The 14,704-nt window shown below is 53.7% G+C and overlaps 1 protein-coding gene across 14 annotated transcripts in view; it reads right to left on the bottom strand.

Moving 5' to 3' along the window:
• The window catches only part of ADGRG1 (adhesion G protein-coupled receptor G1), a 45,097-nt gene that overhangs the window by 11,843 nt on the left and 18,550 nt on the right, over positions 1–14,704 (bottom strand). For 5 of the 14 annotated variants that reach the window (XM_081512440.1, XM_081512429.1, XM_081512428.1 and 2 more), the window contains exons 2-3: positions 2,493–2,586; positions 1,541–1,963 (exon numbers count right to left, since the gene is read on the bottom strand). In XM_081512440.1, coding sequence (XP_081368566.1) covers positions 1,541–1,963; positions 2,493–2,553 — 484 coding nt within the window. In that variant the 5' untranslated portion in view covers positions 2,554–2,586. Of the gene's footprint in view, positions 1–1,540; positions 1,964–2,492; positions 2,618–6,050; positions 6,076–6,606; positions 6,856–7,524; positions 7,644–10,113; positions 10,409–11,786; positions 11,964–13,156; positions 13,446–14,704 lie in introns of those variants that run through there. The other 9 variants (XM_081512436.1, XM_081512432.1, XM_081512437.1 and 6 more) reach the window with 9 other exon arrangements.

Below are 14,704 nucleotides of genomic sequence, written 5' to 3' on the forward strand. Positions count from 1 at the left end.
ACAGACCCACCAAAGGCTATTGAATGGGGTTCCACTCATCCAACTCAGGCCACACTCATCACACTCTCAATTACTCCCTGTGACTCTGACAGCTTCTGTCCCCATTTTACAGAACAGGAAACTGAGGCTCCAGGTAGTGGGGTAGACTCCCCCAGGTCACTCAGAGATGTAGCCGGCCAGATGGACCTCTGTCATATGGAGCTCCCAGCAACTCCAGCCCCAGCAGGGTGGGTTAGGATACCCCTACCCCTACCCCAGTCATCCTTCTGACCACACAGAGGGAGCTGGGAGGGTCAGTTCCCCAGGACCAGCCAGACCTCCTTCAGGAGGAGCTAGGGGGTGGGGGGCTTCTGTAGTGGCTCCAGGGCCTCCACCCGGGGTACCCTGCACCCGAGAGCCGCAGACGCAGGCATCTCCAGGGGTTAGATGGAACTCTGATGAAATAGGCAGATGGAAATAGGGACATAGCGGGAGAGGGCAGGCCCTATGCCATCAAATAAGGCAGGCCCTGTGGTCACATCTGCATTTTTAAGGCAGAAAGCCTGATTTTTCAGTCATTTGAAAATCCTGGCTCATGTTTTCCAAAAACTCTCTACAGACCAAGTAAGACCAGGCCAGATCTCTTCAGGAGGCCAGTTTACAGCTGTTTCTGAGTTTGCCCTAAACCCTCCCAGGATGGGGCAGAACCGGGCCTGGGGATAGGGACCCCCATCTACCCGCCCCCACCTGCCCCAGCTCCGCCCCCTCCACCCCTCTCCCCACCACCCCCTACCCCGTAGCATTTCCATGGGCCTGGAGCTGCTGTGCCCCCTCCCTTGGGAGCCCCGCCCGAAACTAGAGCTGCCTGAAAGGAACCAGAATCAGGGAAATCCTGGACCCCAAGTAAAGCCTCCAGCTCCTTCAGGCCAGCCCCTTCTCCCTGCCTCCACTCCGCACTGAATAGAAAAGGCAGTGGCCACGCCACACCTGTCACATCTCAGCCAGAAGATTCAGCCTGCACACCTCAGTGTCAGCCTCTAGCCTTGCCGCTTCCTGACTTTCCACCTCTCTTCCTGTCCCCCGGCCCCATGCCAATCAGCTGCTGGGTTCAAATCTGGCTCCCTCTCTTACTCCTTACTCTTGCAACTTTGTGCCTCTCTGAGCCTCAGTTTCTCCTCTGTGAAATGGGGGTAAACAGTCTAGATAAGGCTAACGAAGCAGAATTTTTCCTCCGGCTCCAGACCTCTAGTCTCTCCATTCTCTCTGCTCCCACCTTGTTCATCTCTCATCTTCCTTTACCTGGACCTACGCTGCAGCCACGGGATAGGACTTCACCCCTCCCCCCTCACCCCTGTCTTCCCTTGCATCACACTCTTCCACTCCTCAGACACCTTCCCCGAGTCCCCACTGCCTGTGAACAGAGCCCACCCCCAACTCCACGACCTGACATGCAGCCCAGAACGCTTTAAGCGTGCCCTCCCCCCTCAGCCCCCATGCGTTTTGCCTTCCCCATTTCCAGGCCTTGGGCTGAGCCCTTCCTTCTGCCTGGAAGTCACCTTACTGTGGAAGGAGAAGCTGAAGCTGGCCGCGCTGGGCAGACTCATGTTCTGGGGGCTCCACCAGGAGCTGACTGAGGTGGCAAACAGCGGGGGGCCCGGGGCCAGGGTCTCCTCCTGATGCCGGAAGCACAGGAGGTCAAGGGCTTGGTCACTCAGCACGAAGTCTTTCTTGCCATATTGAAGATGCAATTTCCCCTTGTGGCGGTTCCAGTAGAGGCAGAAGTGGTAGAGGCCCCTGGGGAGAGGGAATGGCCAAGAAGCCAGGTGGACTCCAGGGAAGGGGGCATGGATGGTGAGGGCCTCCTCAGAGTTCCTGATGGAGATGTGGAGCTGGGATGCCTGCTTATAATGGAGGCTGCTGTTCTGCGTCTGGTTCCGCTGGCCGCAGAAGCGGAAGTCGTCCCGGGGGCCCCCGCCACGGGCACCTGAGGGGGCAGAGAATGCAGATGGGACTCTGGGCTGGAGGCAGGCCCTGGGTCCAGAACACAGGAGCCCAGTGCCTGGGACCCACACACATTCCAAGGACCTATATTTCAAAGGGTCTCCAAAAATGTGAATCTACCCTGCTCCAAGACGGTTGGCTTCAAAATAGGAAAAGGACAAACTCAAAATCATTAAAAAAAAAATTTCAAAGGCAAAATAATATTTTAAATAGCAATAAAATATTTCATGAGGCCATGCCTGCTACAGACAGTGGTGCAGGCTGTGCACTGCACAAGGGTTCTCTGGCTGCAGAGGTGAGTGTGGCCAAAACCCACCCCAAGCTGTACACTGGGGGGCTGCATTTGACAGAAAGAAGGGGAGACTTTTTCTTTTCTCCAAGGTACTGTCTGTCTACTTGCTAAGCTGTTTTTGCAGGCCTGTGCCTGCCCAAAGGGGTTACTGGATGTGCTGGTCCTTAACACCAGGATGGCATTTTAACAGAAGCCCCAAGGCACCTCCAGGAAAACCTACCCTGAACCAGGAGGAGACCCAGCAGGAACAGCGGCATCTGCAGCAGCACTTGGGCAGTCATCTTCCTCCCCCAAGGCACCCGAGACGTCACCGCCTGAAAGAGGCCAGGAGTTTTAGCCGAGGTCCTGACCCCTAGGGTGACTGCCAGCTCTACAGAGGGACAAACCAGGGTAGTATGGATGTGGGATGTGAGGCAGGGAGGCATGTGTGGAAGCAGTCCGTGAACCTCCCCCAGAGCGACCAGGAGCAGAGTATCAGGAGGCAGTGGCCGAAAGAAGACACATGGATGACCAACAGGCATGTGAAAATATGCTCCGAATCGCTAATTAATAGAAAAATGGAAATAAAAACTACAATGAGGTATCTCACACAGGTCAGAATAGCCATCATTAAAAAGCCTACAAATAGCAAATCCTAGAGAAGGTGTGAAAAGGGAACCCTCCTACACTGTTGGTGGCAATGTAAATTGGTGCAGCCACTATGGAGGACAGTGTGGAGTTTCCTCAGAAAGTTAAAAATAGAATTGTCATATAATCCAGCAATCCCACTCCTGGGCATATACCTGGACAAAACTATAATTCAAAAAGTTATATGCACCCCTAGGTTCATAGCAGCACCATTCACAATAGCCAAAACATGGAAACAACCTACATACATTCCATCAACAGAAGAATGAATAAAGATGTGGTACATATATGCAATGAAATCCTACTTGGCCGTAAAAAAGAATGAAATAATGCTACTTGCAGCAACATGAATAGACCTAAAGATTATCACACTAAGTGAAGCAAGTCACAGAAAGTCAAATACAGTATGATATCAGTTATATGTGAAATCTAAAATAAGACACCAATGAACATATCTACAAGACAGAAACAGACTCACAGATATAGAGAACAGACTTGTGACTGCCCAGAGGTAGGGGTGTGGGGGAGGGATAGATTGGGCATTTGGGGTGAGCAGATACAAACTATTACATACAGAATGGATGAAAAACAAGGTCCTACTGTATAGCACAGGGAACTATATTCAATATCCTGTGATCAACCATAATGGAAAAGAATATGAAAAAGAATATATATGTATTATATAACTGAATCACTTTGCTATAAGCAGAAATTAACACAATGTTGTAAATCAACTATTCTTCAATAAAATAAATTTTAAAATAAAATTTTTTTTAAATTAAAAAAAAAAGGCAGTGACTGAGTTCAAGTCCCAGCTCCACCTCTGGCTTGCTGCATAGCCCTCTATAAGTCAGGGAAAACAGGACTAATAATAGTACTTCCCTTCCGAACCCAGCAGTGATGGGGTAATCAGGGTAGAATTTGTGGGGGGAAGCTCCATAGCATCACCAGAAACCACCCCACCCTGCCCCCTCCGGGCCTTCAGAAGACACAAGAAAAAGGACGCTCTCGGGGTTCTCCTCCAGGAACCTCACCATGATCACCCCTAAGACCCAGCTCAGAGGACACCTTCTTCAGGAAGTCTTCTTCAACCCCCTCTACAGTCGGTCCTGGACTCCTTTGGTTGCCGCCTCCAGCCAGGGTCCCCTGTTAGCCGGCTCTGGGAGGTACAGGACGGTGCACCCCTCCTCCACAGGGGGCTCCTGATGCATCTCTGCGCACAGGCCCCAGTGTTCACAGAGGTTACTGTGCAGCCTGGCCGCAGGGCGAATTGGAGTGAAGGATCAGTGCGGTCACAGCGCCCTCTACAGGGGCTGGAGGAGAAATGCACTTCCTTGTATGGCCACCAGGGGGAGCCGGTTCCCAAGGCAGCTGGAAAGGCAGAGGGACGTCCCAGGCTGGCAGGGAGAAACAGTATGGTCCAAGCTGGGGAGGATCCAGCTCCCCTCAGCCCTCTCCTGGTGTAGAATGGGTCACTCTCCCATCCTCTGTTAGCTGAATACCCACTATCTGCCAGCCTGTGCTGACCCAGTCTCCTCACCCCTATACCTATGCTAATCTTCATTCCAACCCTGTGAAATAGGCCCTACCATTTGATCCATTTCACAGATAGGGAACCTGAGATCCAAGGAATTAAATGACTTGCCCATTTAGTTGTTCCAGAGGCCAAGGGCTTTCCCTGCCTGATCAGGACTGTAGTGCCTGGCAGGGAACCTGTGTGCCTGGTACTTACAGAGAGATGCTGTGTGGCTTGGCCCACCCCACGGCCATGTGGCCCAGTGACTGAGCTGGGTGCTGGCAGTCACGAACAGACACCCTCATCCTGTGGGGAGCTGCATATGTCTGTGGTGACAGATGCAGTCATCTGCCACAAGCCAGACAAAAGGAAGCCTGGCATCCATGGGGCATATGAGGAGTTTGATTTGGGGGAACCCAGGAGGGCTTCCAGGAGGAAGTGACTTTTAGATGGACTATTTGAGGACAGCATTAAATGAAGGGGTGGCCCAGGCAGGAATTCACTGAACAAACCTGGCCCGCTCAAGCCAGCTTCTAGTATCCCAACATATATAACATATATAGCAACATATATATTCTTGGGTCTGGCCAGTCTAATCACTGGTCAACTGGGTTCATCACCCTGCCTTGGTGACATAACAAGACCCCAGAGAAGAAGGAAGTGAAAGTCTTTGGGGGAATGGCTGCTATTTCCTAAATTGTGATTTTTAAGGTTTCACTCTGCATCCTCTCTGAGCATTTTGGTTCCTTTTGGGTTTTGGTATTTTTGTTTTTATTTTTAGGGGGAATGAAGGATTTATTACTTGAAGTAAGGAGAGCACTGAGGATCTTTCTAAAGCAGTGTCTCCCATTTTGGCTCCTTTTGAAATTGTCATCCTAGAACAGTGGAAGGAAACCCAGCATCTGGAGAGAGAAGTATGTCTCTCCTGGACCGCTTCTCTTTCCTTCTCCTTTCTGCCAGTCCCTGTCACTGTCTATACCTGATTCCCAGTACAAATGACATCTCCTCCAGGCAACTCCCCAACCCCTATTTTGACTTCTGTTTTATACTTGTGAACTCAGAGTTCACAGATCACTTTGCAAATATGGCCCCAGTTCTTCATTATGGCATTTGCATTCAAGGCCCAGAGAGGACCAGTGATTCCCTGGCCTCACACAGCAAGCAAGGATGGAGCTGACCAGAATCCAAGTATCTCTCTGGCCCACTGACTTTCAAAGTGAGTTACCACTGTCATTAAACAGTGCCCAGGACAGAACAGAGTCACCTGTCCGTGTTTTCATTTATCTTCCTGGACTGATCTCTTTGAGAACAAAAAAGCAGAAAGAGGGAATGAGCTTCCCATCACCAGAGGGATACAAGTGAGGCTGCACTTGTGAAATGCCATGATTCCAACAGATAGAGATCAATGACATGCTCTGACTTTCCTGGGTCATCCCCACTCTACCCTGGCTGCTTGAATAGCCACTCCAAGGTGAACAACTCTAGCCTGATAGACTTTCTTGGAATTTGAGGGGGAGGGACTGCCTGGTTTCCTTTAACCCATCCTTAGTAGAATAGACTCTGGAGCCAGACTGTCTGGGTTTAAATCTCAGTTCCTCTACTCAATGGCTGTGTGTCTCTGGACTAGTTACTCACCTTCTCTGGGCCTCACTTTTGTCATCTGTAAATAGATATAAAAATCAAGACTATCACAAGGGTCATTGTGAGAATTAAAAAAATTGATATCTATAGAGGACTTAGAGCAGGAGCATGCACACGGCAGGTGCCATAGTGTTGGCCAAATACCTTTGTATCCTTCCTGATCAGCTCACGCCTGCCCCTCACCCAACCCCCTGGGCCCGTCACAGGTCCCGACTCCTACACCTTCCCTCCCACCCTCCACGTCACCACCTCGTGGCCCCCACAGCCAGCTCAACTTCCAAAGCGCCTTGACCGGAAATTCTTCGAGCATGAAATTTCCTTTCTGGGAAGACGGAAACCCCACCCAGAAAACTTCCCACCTCACAGCATGGACCTGAGCCTGTCCCCAGAAGCCTCTGAGGGGCAGGAGGGCTGGAAGGGGGCACCATCTACACTCTCATGAGCCACCCTGTGAGGCTGGTCCTGCTGCTTTGCCATTTTACAGATCAGAAAACTGAGACCAGGGCAGGATTATCTGTTCTAAGATTCCCCACTGGTGGAGCTAAGACACGGACCTCAGTGTCATTCTAGAGAGAACTCCTTGGAGAGCTGGAGCCAATAGTTTCTAGAGATGCTTGCTCCTCTGGTTCGGGGAGACCCCCAGACAAAAGGAGAGAGAAATGGTGGGTGGGTGACAGCTGAGACCACAGGCTGTGCAGACAATTCCAGCCTGGGAGAGAGAATTTAGGGGGCTGAGCCCCCAAGAGAGGCCCCTCCCCCTACCCCTTCTAGAGCAGCTGCCCTTGACCTCACGCCTTCCGTAAACACACATAGAGAACAAAACATTCCGGCCCAGTTTGGCACAATGGGGGCCTCCATCACAGAGTCCCCAAGGATCCAGGCAGAGCGGAGGGGCCAGGGCTCGTCTAAGCTAAGACTCCCGGCTGCCCATCCCCCGGGCTGGCTGGGCCCAGGAGGAGATGCTCCGGTCCCAGTGCGGGCCCAGCCCTGCCCGTCCTCATGGTGGGGGAGAGGGTAATGGGCAGGGAACCAGTGGCTCACTTTCTCCCCCGAGGCCTGACTCACTTTCCTCTGCCATCCACATAGAGCCACGAGTCACCGCTGGCCCAGTCCAGGCCCCTGGAAAACCCATTTCCTCGGAGGACGGAGGTGGAAGTTGAGTGGACAGGACCTGAGCGGCTCTGGGATTAACCCTTCCCGGGCAGGCGCCTCCCCAGGAAGATGACCTAGGCCCCCAGGCCTTCTCCTGCCAGTAACACACACCGTGGACCGCAACTTATCCAACCCCCGACCAGCCTCTTTGCCTGAACGCCTCCCTCTCTCCATGACCCAACTCAACTTTCGAAACTCAGTGAAGACACCCCCTCCCCTTGAAGCTTTCCCTATCTGCCATCAGAATTAACTTCTGTGTTCCTGGTGTGGTGGGGAAGGGGCAGTCCACAGCCTATACTCAACCCTATATGCCCACCTTTGCCATGAGGAGTTCACATCAGAGGTGCCCAAATCCACAATGGGTCAGAACCACCCCAGGAAGTTCACTGAAATGCATTATCATTGATCCCTCCACGCTGACATTCAGTATCTCTGAAAATAGCACAAAAGATTTTTTTCCTTCATTCAGCAAATCAGAAGTAGGGGAGAATTTTTACCCAATAGCTGCTATGGGCCTGATGTGTTTTTTTTTTCCAATTTCTTTTCCTTTTTTTCATTCTTTTTCACATACACACAGGGTACTGTCAGGGATACATAAAAGTTTTGTGGTAGAATATGTGTGAGGGGCTTAGCAGTAAAGAATCCACCTGCCGTGCAGGAGATGTGACAGGAGCCTCAGGTTGGATCCCTGAGTTGGGAAGATTCCCTGGATAAGGAAATGGCAGCCCACTCCAGGACTCTTCCCTGGGCAATCCCATGGACAGAGGAGCTTGGTGGGCTATGGTCCATGGGGTCGCAAAAGTGCTGGACTGAGTGACTAAACAATAACAACGTGTGAGGGGCAGATGCTCCAGGTCTGGCGTGGGGCTCGGGAGTCCGGCTTGACCAGGCATCCCATTGATCGACACTCCGCGGGCATAGAACCACTGGCTTACAAGGCTGGGCTGACACCAGAGCCCTGTCTTATGGAGTCAGAGGCGGGTGGGGCCCGGCCCCAGATCACTTGCGTGGTAAATGGTTAGCTCTGGACAGGAGCCAGGGCAGCCTGCCTCCCCCTCGGTGGCTCGTCTCCACCTCAGTGGTGGTGAGGATGAATCATGGTCCTGGGTGGCTCACCTGGCATTTAGCAGGGTGCCTGGAACCTGGAAGGGACCTCCCCAAGCACAGGTGGGAGCAGGGGGGCATGGGGGGGAGGAGGGGAGCCCCTGCCCCAGCGGGTCTCCAGGTGTGAGCCTGGTCTTGCCCTCCTGCAGGGAAGGACAGCAGCGGGAGGACCCAGCCCAGCTTCCCAGCTCCAGCCCTCATCTTCAGCTGCTGGTCAGTGTAGGGGGCGGTGGGGACAACGGACGGGGGACAACATGGAGATGCTGGCTCCACCCCCCCAGCCCTGGACAGAAGGCCTTAGGGGAAAAGGATTTGGCCAAGAGATGGGTGGGTGAGCGCGAAGTCCTTGAGGGTAGAACACAGGCACATGAGGTGTGCATGCACGTGTGTGTGCGCTCGTGTGTGTGCGGGTGTGTAGGGGAGAGAGGAGGGACGTTAGAACAGAGCGGAGGCTCTGCAGCAGGTGTTTCCTCCACGGGGGTGGGGCGGGGGGCTGAGAGGACCCTCCACCAGCCCTTCCCAAGCTCTCATAAAAGCAGTCTAACTTAGAAACCCCATGTACCCGACAAACAAAGGAGGTGCCCCCACCAGACCCCGGTGGGACCCCGGGCCACACCTCGCTCTCAGCCGGGCCCCCAGCCCCTCAGCAGAGCCCGTGGCTCCAAGGGGCACCGCTGGCAAACACGGAGCCCGTCTCTCCCCCCTCAGTCACAGGCCGGGTGACCGAGGCCCAAGCTGGGTGACTACACAGAACTCCCCCCAGGAAGGGTGTTCGGGCCTGGCCGGGGAAAACAGAGTGACTTCAGGTTCCAGGAATTTTTCTACAATTAAAGAGAATAAAAATTAAGCTAGCTGCCTGCCTCCCGGAGGCCGGCGGGTGCCAAAGCCTTGCCGGCTCACTGCCCAGGATGAGTCCCACGTTCTGGAGTGCTGCCCCGCCACCGCCCCACGGCTTCCGTCCAGCCAGGTCCCTGGGCCACGGCTCCCTCTGTGTGCCCAGATGGGCCCCGGCCCTGTGGGGAGACCGAGAAAGGGGAGGAGAAGGGCACCTGCCCAGGTGAAAGGACTCCGGGTTCCCCCAAGAGCCAGTTATCCAGAGCTGCCCACCCTGCCGCCTGCTTTATCTGCAATCAGAGTATTTGCTTAAGAGGCCTCAGGTAGGCCAACACACCATCACCAGAGATGAGCCTGGGCTTGAGTGTTCCCTCCTCCAAACCTCTGCACACACCAGTCCTCCCCACTGGATGCCAACCTGTGACATATCTGTAAAGGTCTAACTTAAAAACCCCATGTACCCGACAAACAAAGGAGGTGCCCCCACCAGACCCCGGTGGGATCCCAGATCATACACTCGCCTTCGGCCTCCACATCCTCCCCCGACTGCCCTGCACTCCAGCCTCGTAGTACCTGGGAGAACAGCAGACGGTGAGTGGGAATAAACAGAGATCTAGCTGGCACAGCAAAAAACGAGCTGGAATCCAAGAAGGGGAGCGGTGGGGGTGGGGTGTGTGTGTGTGACAGTTCCCGTTTAGCGAGCACTCACTTGGTGCCCAAAACTGTACAAGGCACTTTTCATAAATGATCATTCAATCCTCACCTTAACTCTATAAAGCAAATACTATTATTGCCCCCATGTACAAAGGAAATGGAAATCCAAAGAGGCCAAGTGATGTCCAGGCAAGTAAGTAGCCAAGCCAGGATTCAGACTTTAGTCTACCAAACCTCAAAGCCCACGATTTCAGCCATTACGGTCACCAGAGCCCCTTCCTTCCCTTCTCTGGAACTATCTCCCCGACTTTACCATGAGGTAACTTTGCCAAGCACTTCCTAAGAAGCTGTGTGTGCTTAGTCACTTAGTCGTGTCCGACTCTTTGCAAGCCCATGGACTGTAGCCCCCCAGGCTCCTCTGTCCGCAGGATTCTTCAGGCAAGAACACTGGAGGGGGTTGCCATTCCTTTCTCCAGAGGATCTTCCTGACCCAGGGATCGAACCCAGGTCTCCTGTACTGCAAGCGATTCTTTACTGTATGAGTGACAGGGCCATTCCTTTCTCCAGAGGATCTTCCTGACCCAGGGATCGAACCCAGGTCTCCTGTACTGCAAGAGATTCTTTACTGTATGAGTGACAGGGAACTTCCTCCCTAAGAAGCACTAGTTCCCAAGCTAGAGAAATACTGCAGGTCCTACTTGGTCGTATGAATTAACATATCAAAGGCTCTGATAAGTCCTGCAGAAAGAAAATCCACAGAGCTTGGTTGGGCTTAGTTTCCCAGCCCAACGTGACGGTGCGAGCTTTTTTTTTAGCAGAACACCTGTTACCAACGTGAAAAGAGGAGCGCTCAGAAATCCTGACATCACACAGATAAGAAAGCTGTCAGCATTTCCCCTCCCAGCCTCCAGCCACCTCCCCTCCCCTCGGAGCTGTCCCAAAGGCCATTAACTAGCAGGAGATGGGCTACAGGAGCCATTTAGGCTGTGATGTTCCCCAGGGCACCTCATCACCATCTTTGACACTTCCAGGCCAGAGGTCCTGGGGGAACCCGGGATAAAGGCAGCCCCCTCCCACCTCCCTTTGGCCGGCAGCACCAGCTCTTGGGGAAAGGGGCAGTGCCAGCGTGTTTCTGGATTGGCTGTGCCATTAAAGTCAACCGCAGTCACCTCAAGCAGCCGAGACACTTAGAAGACTGGGACTGAAAGGGAACGAGGGAGGAGCAGAGAGAGAAAAAGAAAGAGAGAGAAGTGATGGGGAGGCAAGAGCTTTTAGGAGCTGAGAATCACAACGTTTTTAGAGTCTGAGTATGGATAGAAAAGATCTAGAACCTCAGGGAAGGGGAGGGATTAGGAAGGTCAGGGTCTGGCCCAGTTTGGGGGTGGTGTTCAGACAGCAGGACCTGTCATGAGCAGTCCTGGGACAGTGGCCCCAGCCCTGCCCAGCTCCATGCCTCTGAGGCAGCCTGCAACCCACAGGCAGGGCTCCCCACAGCCTTCCCCACAAGGAGCAGCTGAAGCTTGGCCTCAGGGCCCTTCCCAGTCAGCACCTGCCCAGGGAATGCACACTCCCAGAGCAGGGGTGGCAGGAGATCTACACACGTGTATGTTAATCACTCAGTCATATCCCACTCTTTGGGACACCATGGACTGTAGCCCGCCAGGCTCCTCTGTCTGTGGGATTTCCTAGGCAAGAATACTGGAGTGGGTTGCTATTCCCTTCTCCAGGGGATCTTCCTAACCCAGGGATTGAACCTGGGTCTCCTGCATTGCAGGCAGATTCTTTACCACCTGAGACATCAGGGAAGCCCATAGAGTCCTGAACTAGCTCCGCACCTAACTGGTCCTAGGACCTTTGTAGCAGCCAGTCCCCTCTTTGGGCCTCAGCTTCCTCCTCTACTGAGGAGGTGACAAGATCTCTGTCCCCCTGTCTGTCTTCTCCATAGACCAGAGCCCCAGGTTGCTTCTAGGGAAGGGAAGGGCTTACCTCCCGACTGACAGCGAGCGGTGGGGAAAAAGGTGCTGGCCATCTCATCCTCCTGGCCAGCCTGTCTTCCCTCTCAAACCACAGACGGACCTCAGCCGTCTGGCTGCAGTTTCCCTTCTGCATCTGTGTTCCCAAACTGGCCAAGGCCAGGCATACAAGGTCAGCTCAGTTACCTCCCTGTTCATTTTTGGGGAGCTGCGTTTCAGCTCCTTGGGGCCTTGGCAGAATGCCCGCCTTTGGCGCATAGGACCCCTTAGCATTCCCAAGGTCAGCCGCCAGCCCTCCCTTTCTTTTCTCTTCCTCCAGGGCCCAGATCCCTGGCTGAAGGGCAGACTGGACACACAGCCAGGCATCCTCCCCAACAGGGGCTGGGGGCCAGAGTGAGCCTGAGGTTCCAGCTCCCTCCCGGGAAGGTCGGTGGAGGCACAGACTAGGATCCCATCCCAGTTCACTGAGCACATAGTGCCGCCTCACCTGGTCCTCCACTACTGTTTGCATACCCCCACGGGTAGAGTGCTCACCACCTGCAGCCACACAGCTAGCATTAAATGAAGCTCTCTGAAGAGGGAAGACTTGATCCTAAGCTCTCTACCCAAAGGAACACATTTAATCCTCCCCCAAATCTTCTGAGACAAATACCATTCTGCCCATTTAACAAATAAGGAAACAGAGGCCCGAGAAGATCAGGTTGGCCACTGGAGATCACACGGCTTGAGGTGCAGCCTTGGGGCCTGGCTCCAGAGCACAGGCTCTTGATTTTGCAGTCCGTTTCTGCTTGACGTTACCTATTACAAAGGGCTTCTCTTTAAAATTCCCAGTAAAAGATGCTTCCAGAAATGTGTTTCCTTGGGATTAGTTGAACCCCTTCCTCTGAAGAAACCCTGGTCCTGCGGGCTGTCAGGACCCCCTCCCAGCAACACTCTTGCTCTCTGTCCTCCGCAGGCTCTGGACACCCACTCCCAGCACTGGCGGAGGCTTGTCTTCAATGACGGGGATACAGCCCGTAAACTGAAATTGAATTTTTGCTGGAGTGTAGCTGAGGGAAGGATTGTGGGGTGTGAAGCCCTTACCCGCAACGACTTCCTCGTCACTCTGGGCCGCTGTCTGACCAATTCCCCTCGGAGTCGCATCTGAGCCCCTAGTATCACTGCACCCAGCCCCAACCCCACCCTCCCCATCAGCTAAGCTTTTAGTTTAGGGAGGAAGAGGGGGTTGGGGGAATGGAAGGGAGAGGCAGAGGGAGTAGAACGTGATACAGCGGAAGAGGGATGGAGGAGAAGGTGGGCAAGGAAAAGGGAGGGGATGAGAAGTGGGGGTGGAGTTTGGGGAGCGGGAGTCAGAGGGATGGAGAGAGAGGGCAAGAATCATACCTGGATTCCTCCTTTGTGCCGTCAAGTGGATTATCAATACATAAAGAGCGTGAATGAGTGGGCTAAGGGCTCGCCTTGTTTGCAGGCTGCAGCCTACTGAGGTGGTGGGTCAGCTTCTTCCCAGTTCAAGAGGCCAGAGGGGCACTTTGAAGCTGAACTACCCCAGCCCCGGCTCCCGCCCCCTCGCTAGAGCCTCAAACAAAGCGGCTGCAAGCCCCAGCCGCCAGCCCGGGAAAAGGGGCGCAGGTGACAGCAACCCCTGGCAACCGTTGTCCTGGCAACCACTGGCAGCTGTGGTGACTACTACGTCACCACCCAGCTCCAACCCAGCACAGCGCAGTTCTCCTAACTTATCCTGTGCCCATGTCCCCTTACTTGGATGCTGGCCAGGCATGGAGCTGGCAGGAGGAAGGGCAGAGTTTAGTACACTAAGTTCTGGGGAACACCTGCCTAAATTTGTCAACATTTACTTTAAATCCAAATCTTTTTAGAACACTAGTGAGGTCTACCCTTGTGATCAAAAATGTCTGCTATCAGCTACATTTGCCCGTGGGGCTGCCAGCCTCTGGCCTTGGCTTGATCCCCCTGGATACCCATCTAATCCCCACCACTGGGTTCCAAGAGCACAGAATGTACACAATACTTCCCTGGAAATGTCTTAGAGGAGTGCCTCCTTCAGGAAGCCTTCCCAGATAGCCGCAGCCCACCAGGAATCTTTCTCCTGGATCAGCCCTGGGGTCAGAGGTTCCCCTGGCTTTCCTCCAGAGCTCCCTAGGGGCCAAGAGTGGGTTCTTTTTGTACCTTAGAGTAAGTACCAGTCTGGGGAGGGAAGAGAACAGAGGCAAAGCTTCTGAAAGCCTGCATATGTGCCAGGCACTCCACTGGGCATTTTGGAAATCCATTTCCACCACAATAAAGATTAGTCCTATTGAACCTATCTTACAGATGGAATGACAGAGGCTCAGCCACACGATGTGACCTGTTCAAGGCCACCTAACTGGTAAGAGAGGTATATGGAATTCAAACCATGATCTCCTCTGAGGCATGAAGACATCAAGACCCAGTGTCCATCTGATGCTTGACTAATCCCACCCCCATCCAATGTACATCCAGACATTATTTGATTACCTCCATTGACAGGGGGCTCACTTCATTTCAAGAGGACATATCTCTTTGACCTCTGAAAAGTCTTTTGTAGCCATTGAGTCAAAGGGAAAAGGACGTCAAAGCCATGGGATGGCCTCTGTGTGCCATACAGAGCCCAGAAGAGGACCAGGGCCGTGGGCGCCCCCACCGAGGCCTTCAGCTCCAGACCAGCAGCTGATCAAGAGCCAGAATGGGGCTGCTCAGAGCGCCGAGGGCCCCAGGGTTTCAGAGCCCTTCCCCAGAATAAGCAAGGATCCCCTCGGCAATCACACTCCAAGGGGCTCTGGGATGGTTTCTGGCCGAGTCCATGGGAAAGGCAGCAGGGGCTGGGGTCCATGGGATGGTGTGCCCCTGCATTCCCATCGTCCCCTCCCCCACTGATGGACCAGAGCCAGGAGGCGG

Source organism: Giraffa tippelskirchi, chromosome 7 (assembly GCF_054371585.1).
Source record: "Giraffa tippelskirchi isolate mGirTip1 chromosome 7, T2T-mGirTip1v1.2.pri, whole genome shotgun sequence".
Lineage (NCBI taxonomy): Eukaryota > Metazoa > Chordata > Mammalia > Artiodactyla > Giraffidae > Giraffa > Giraffa tippelskirchi.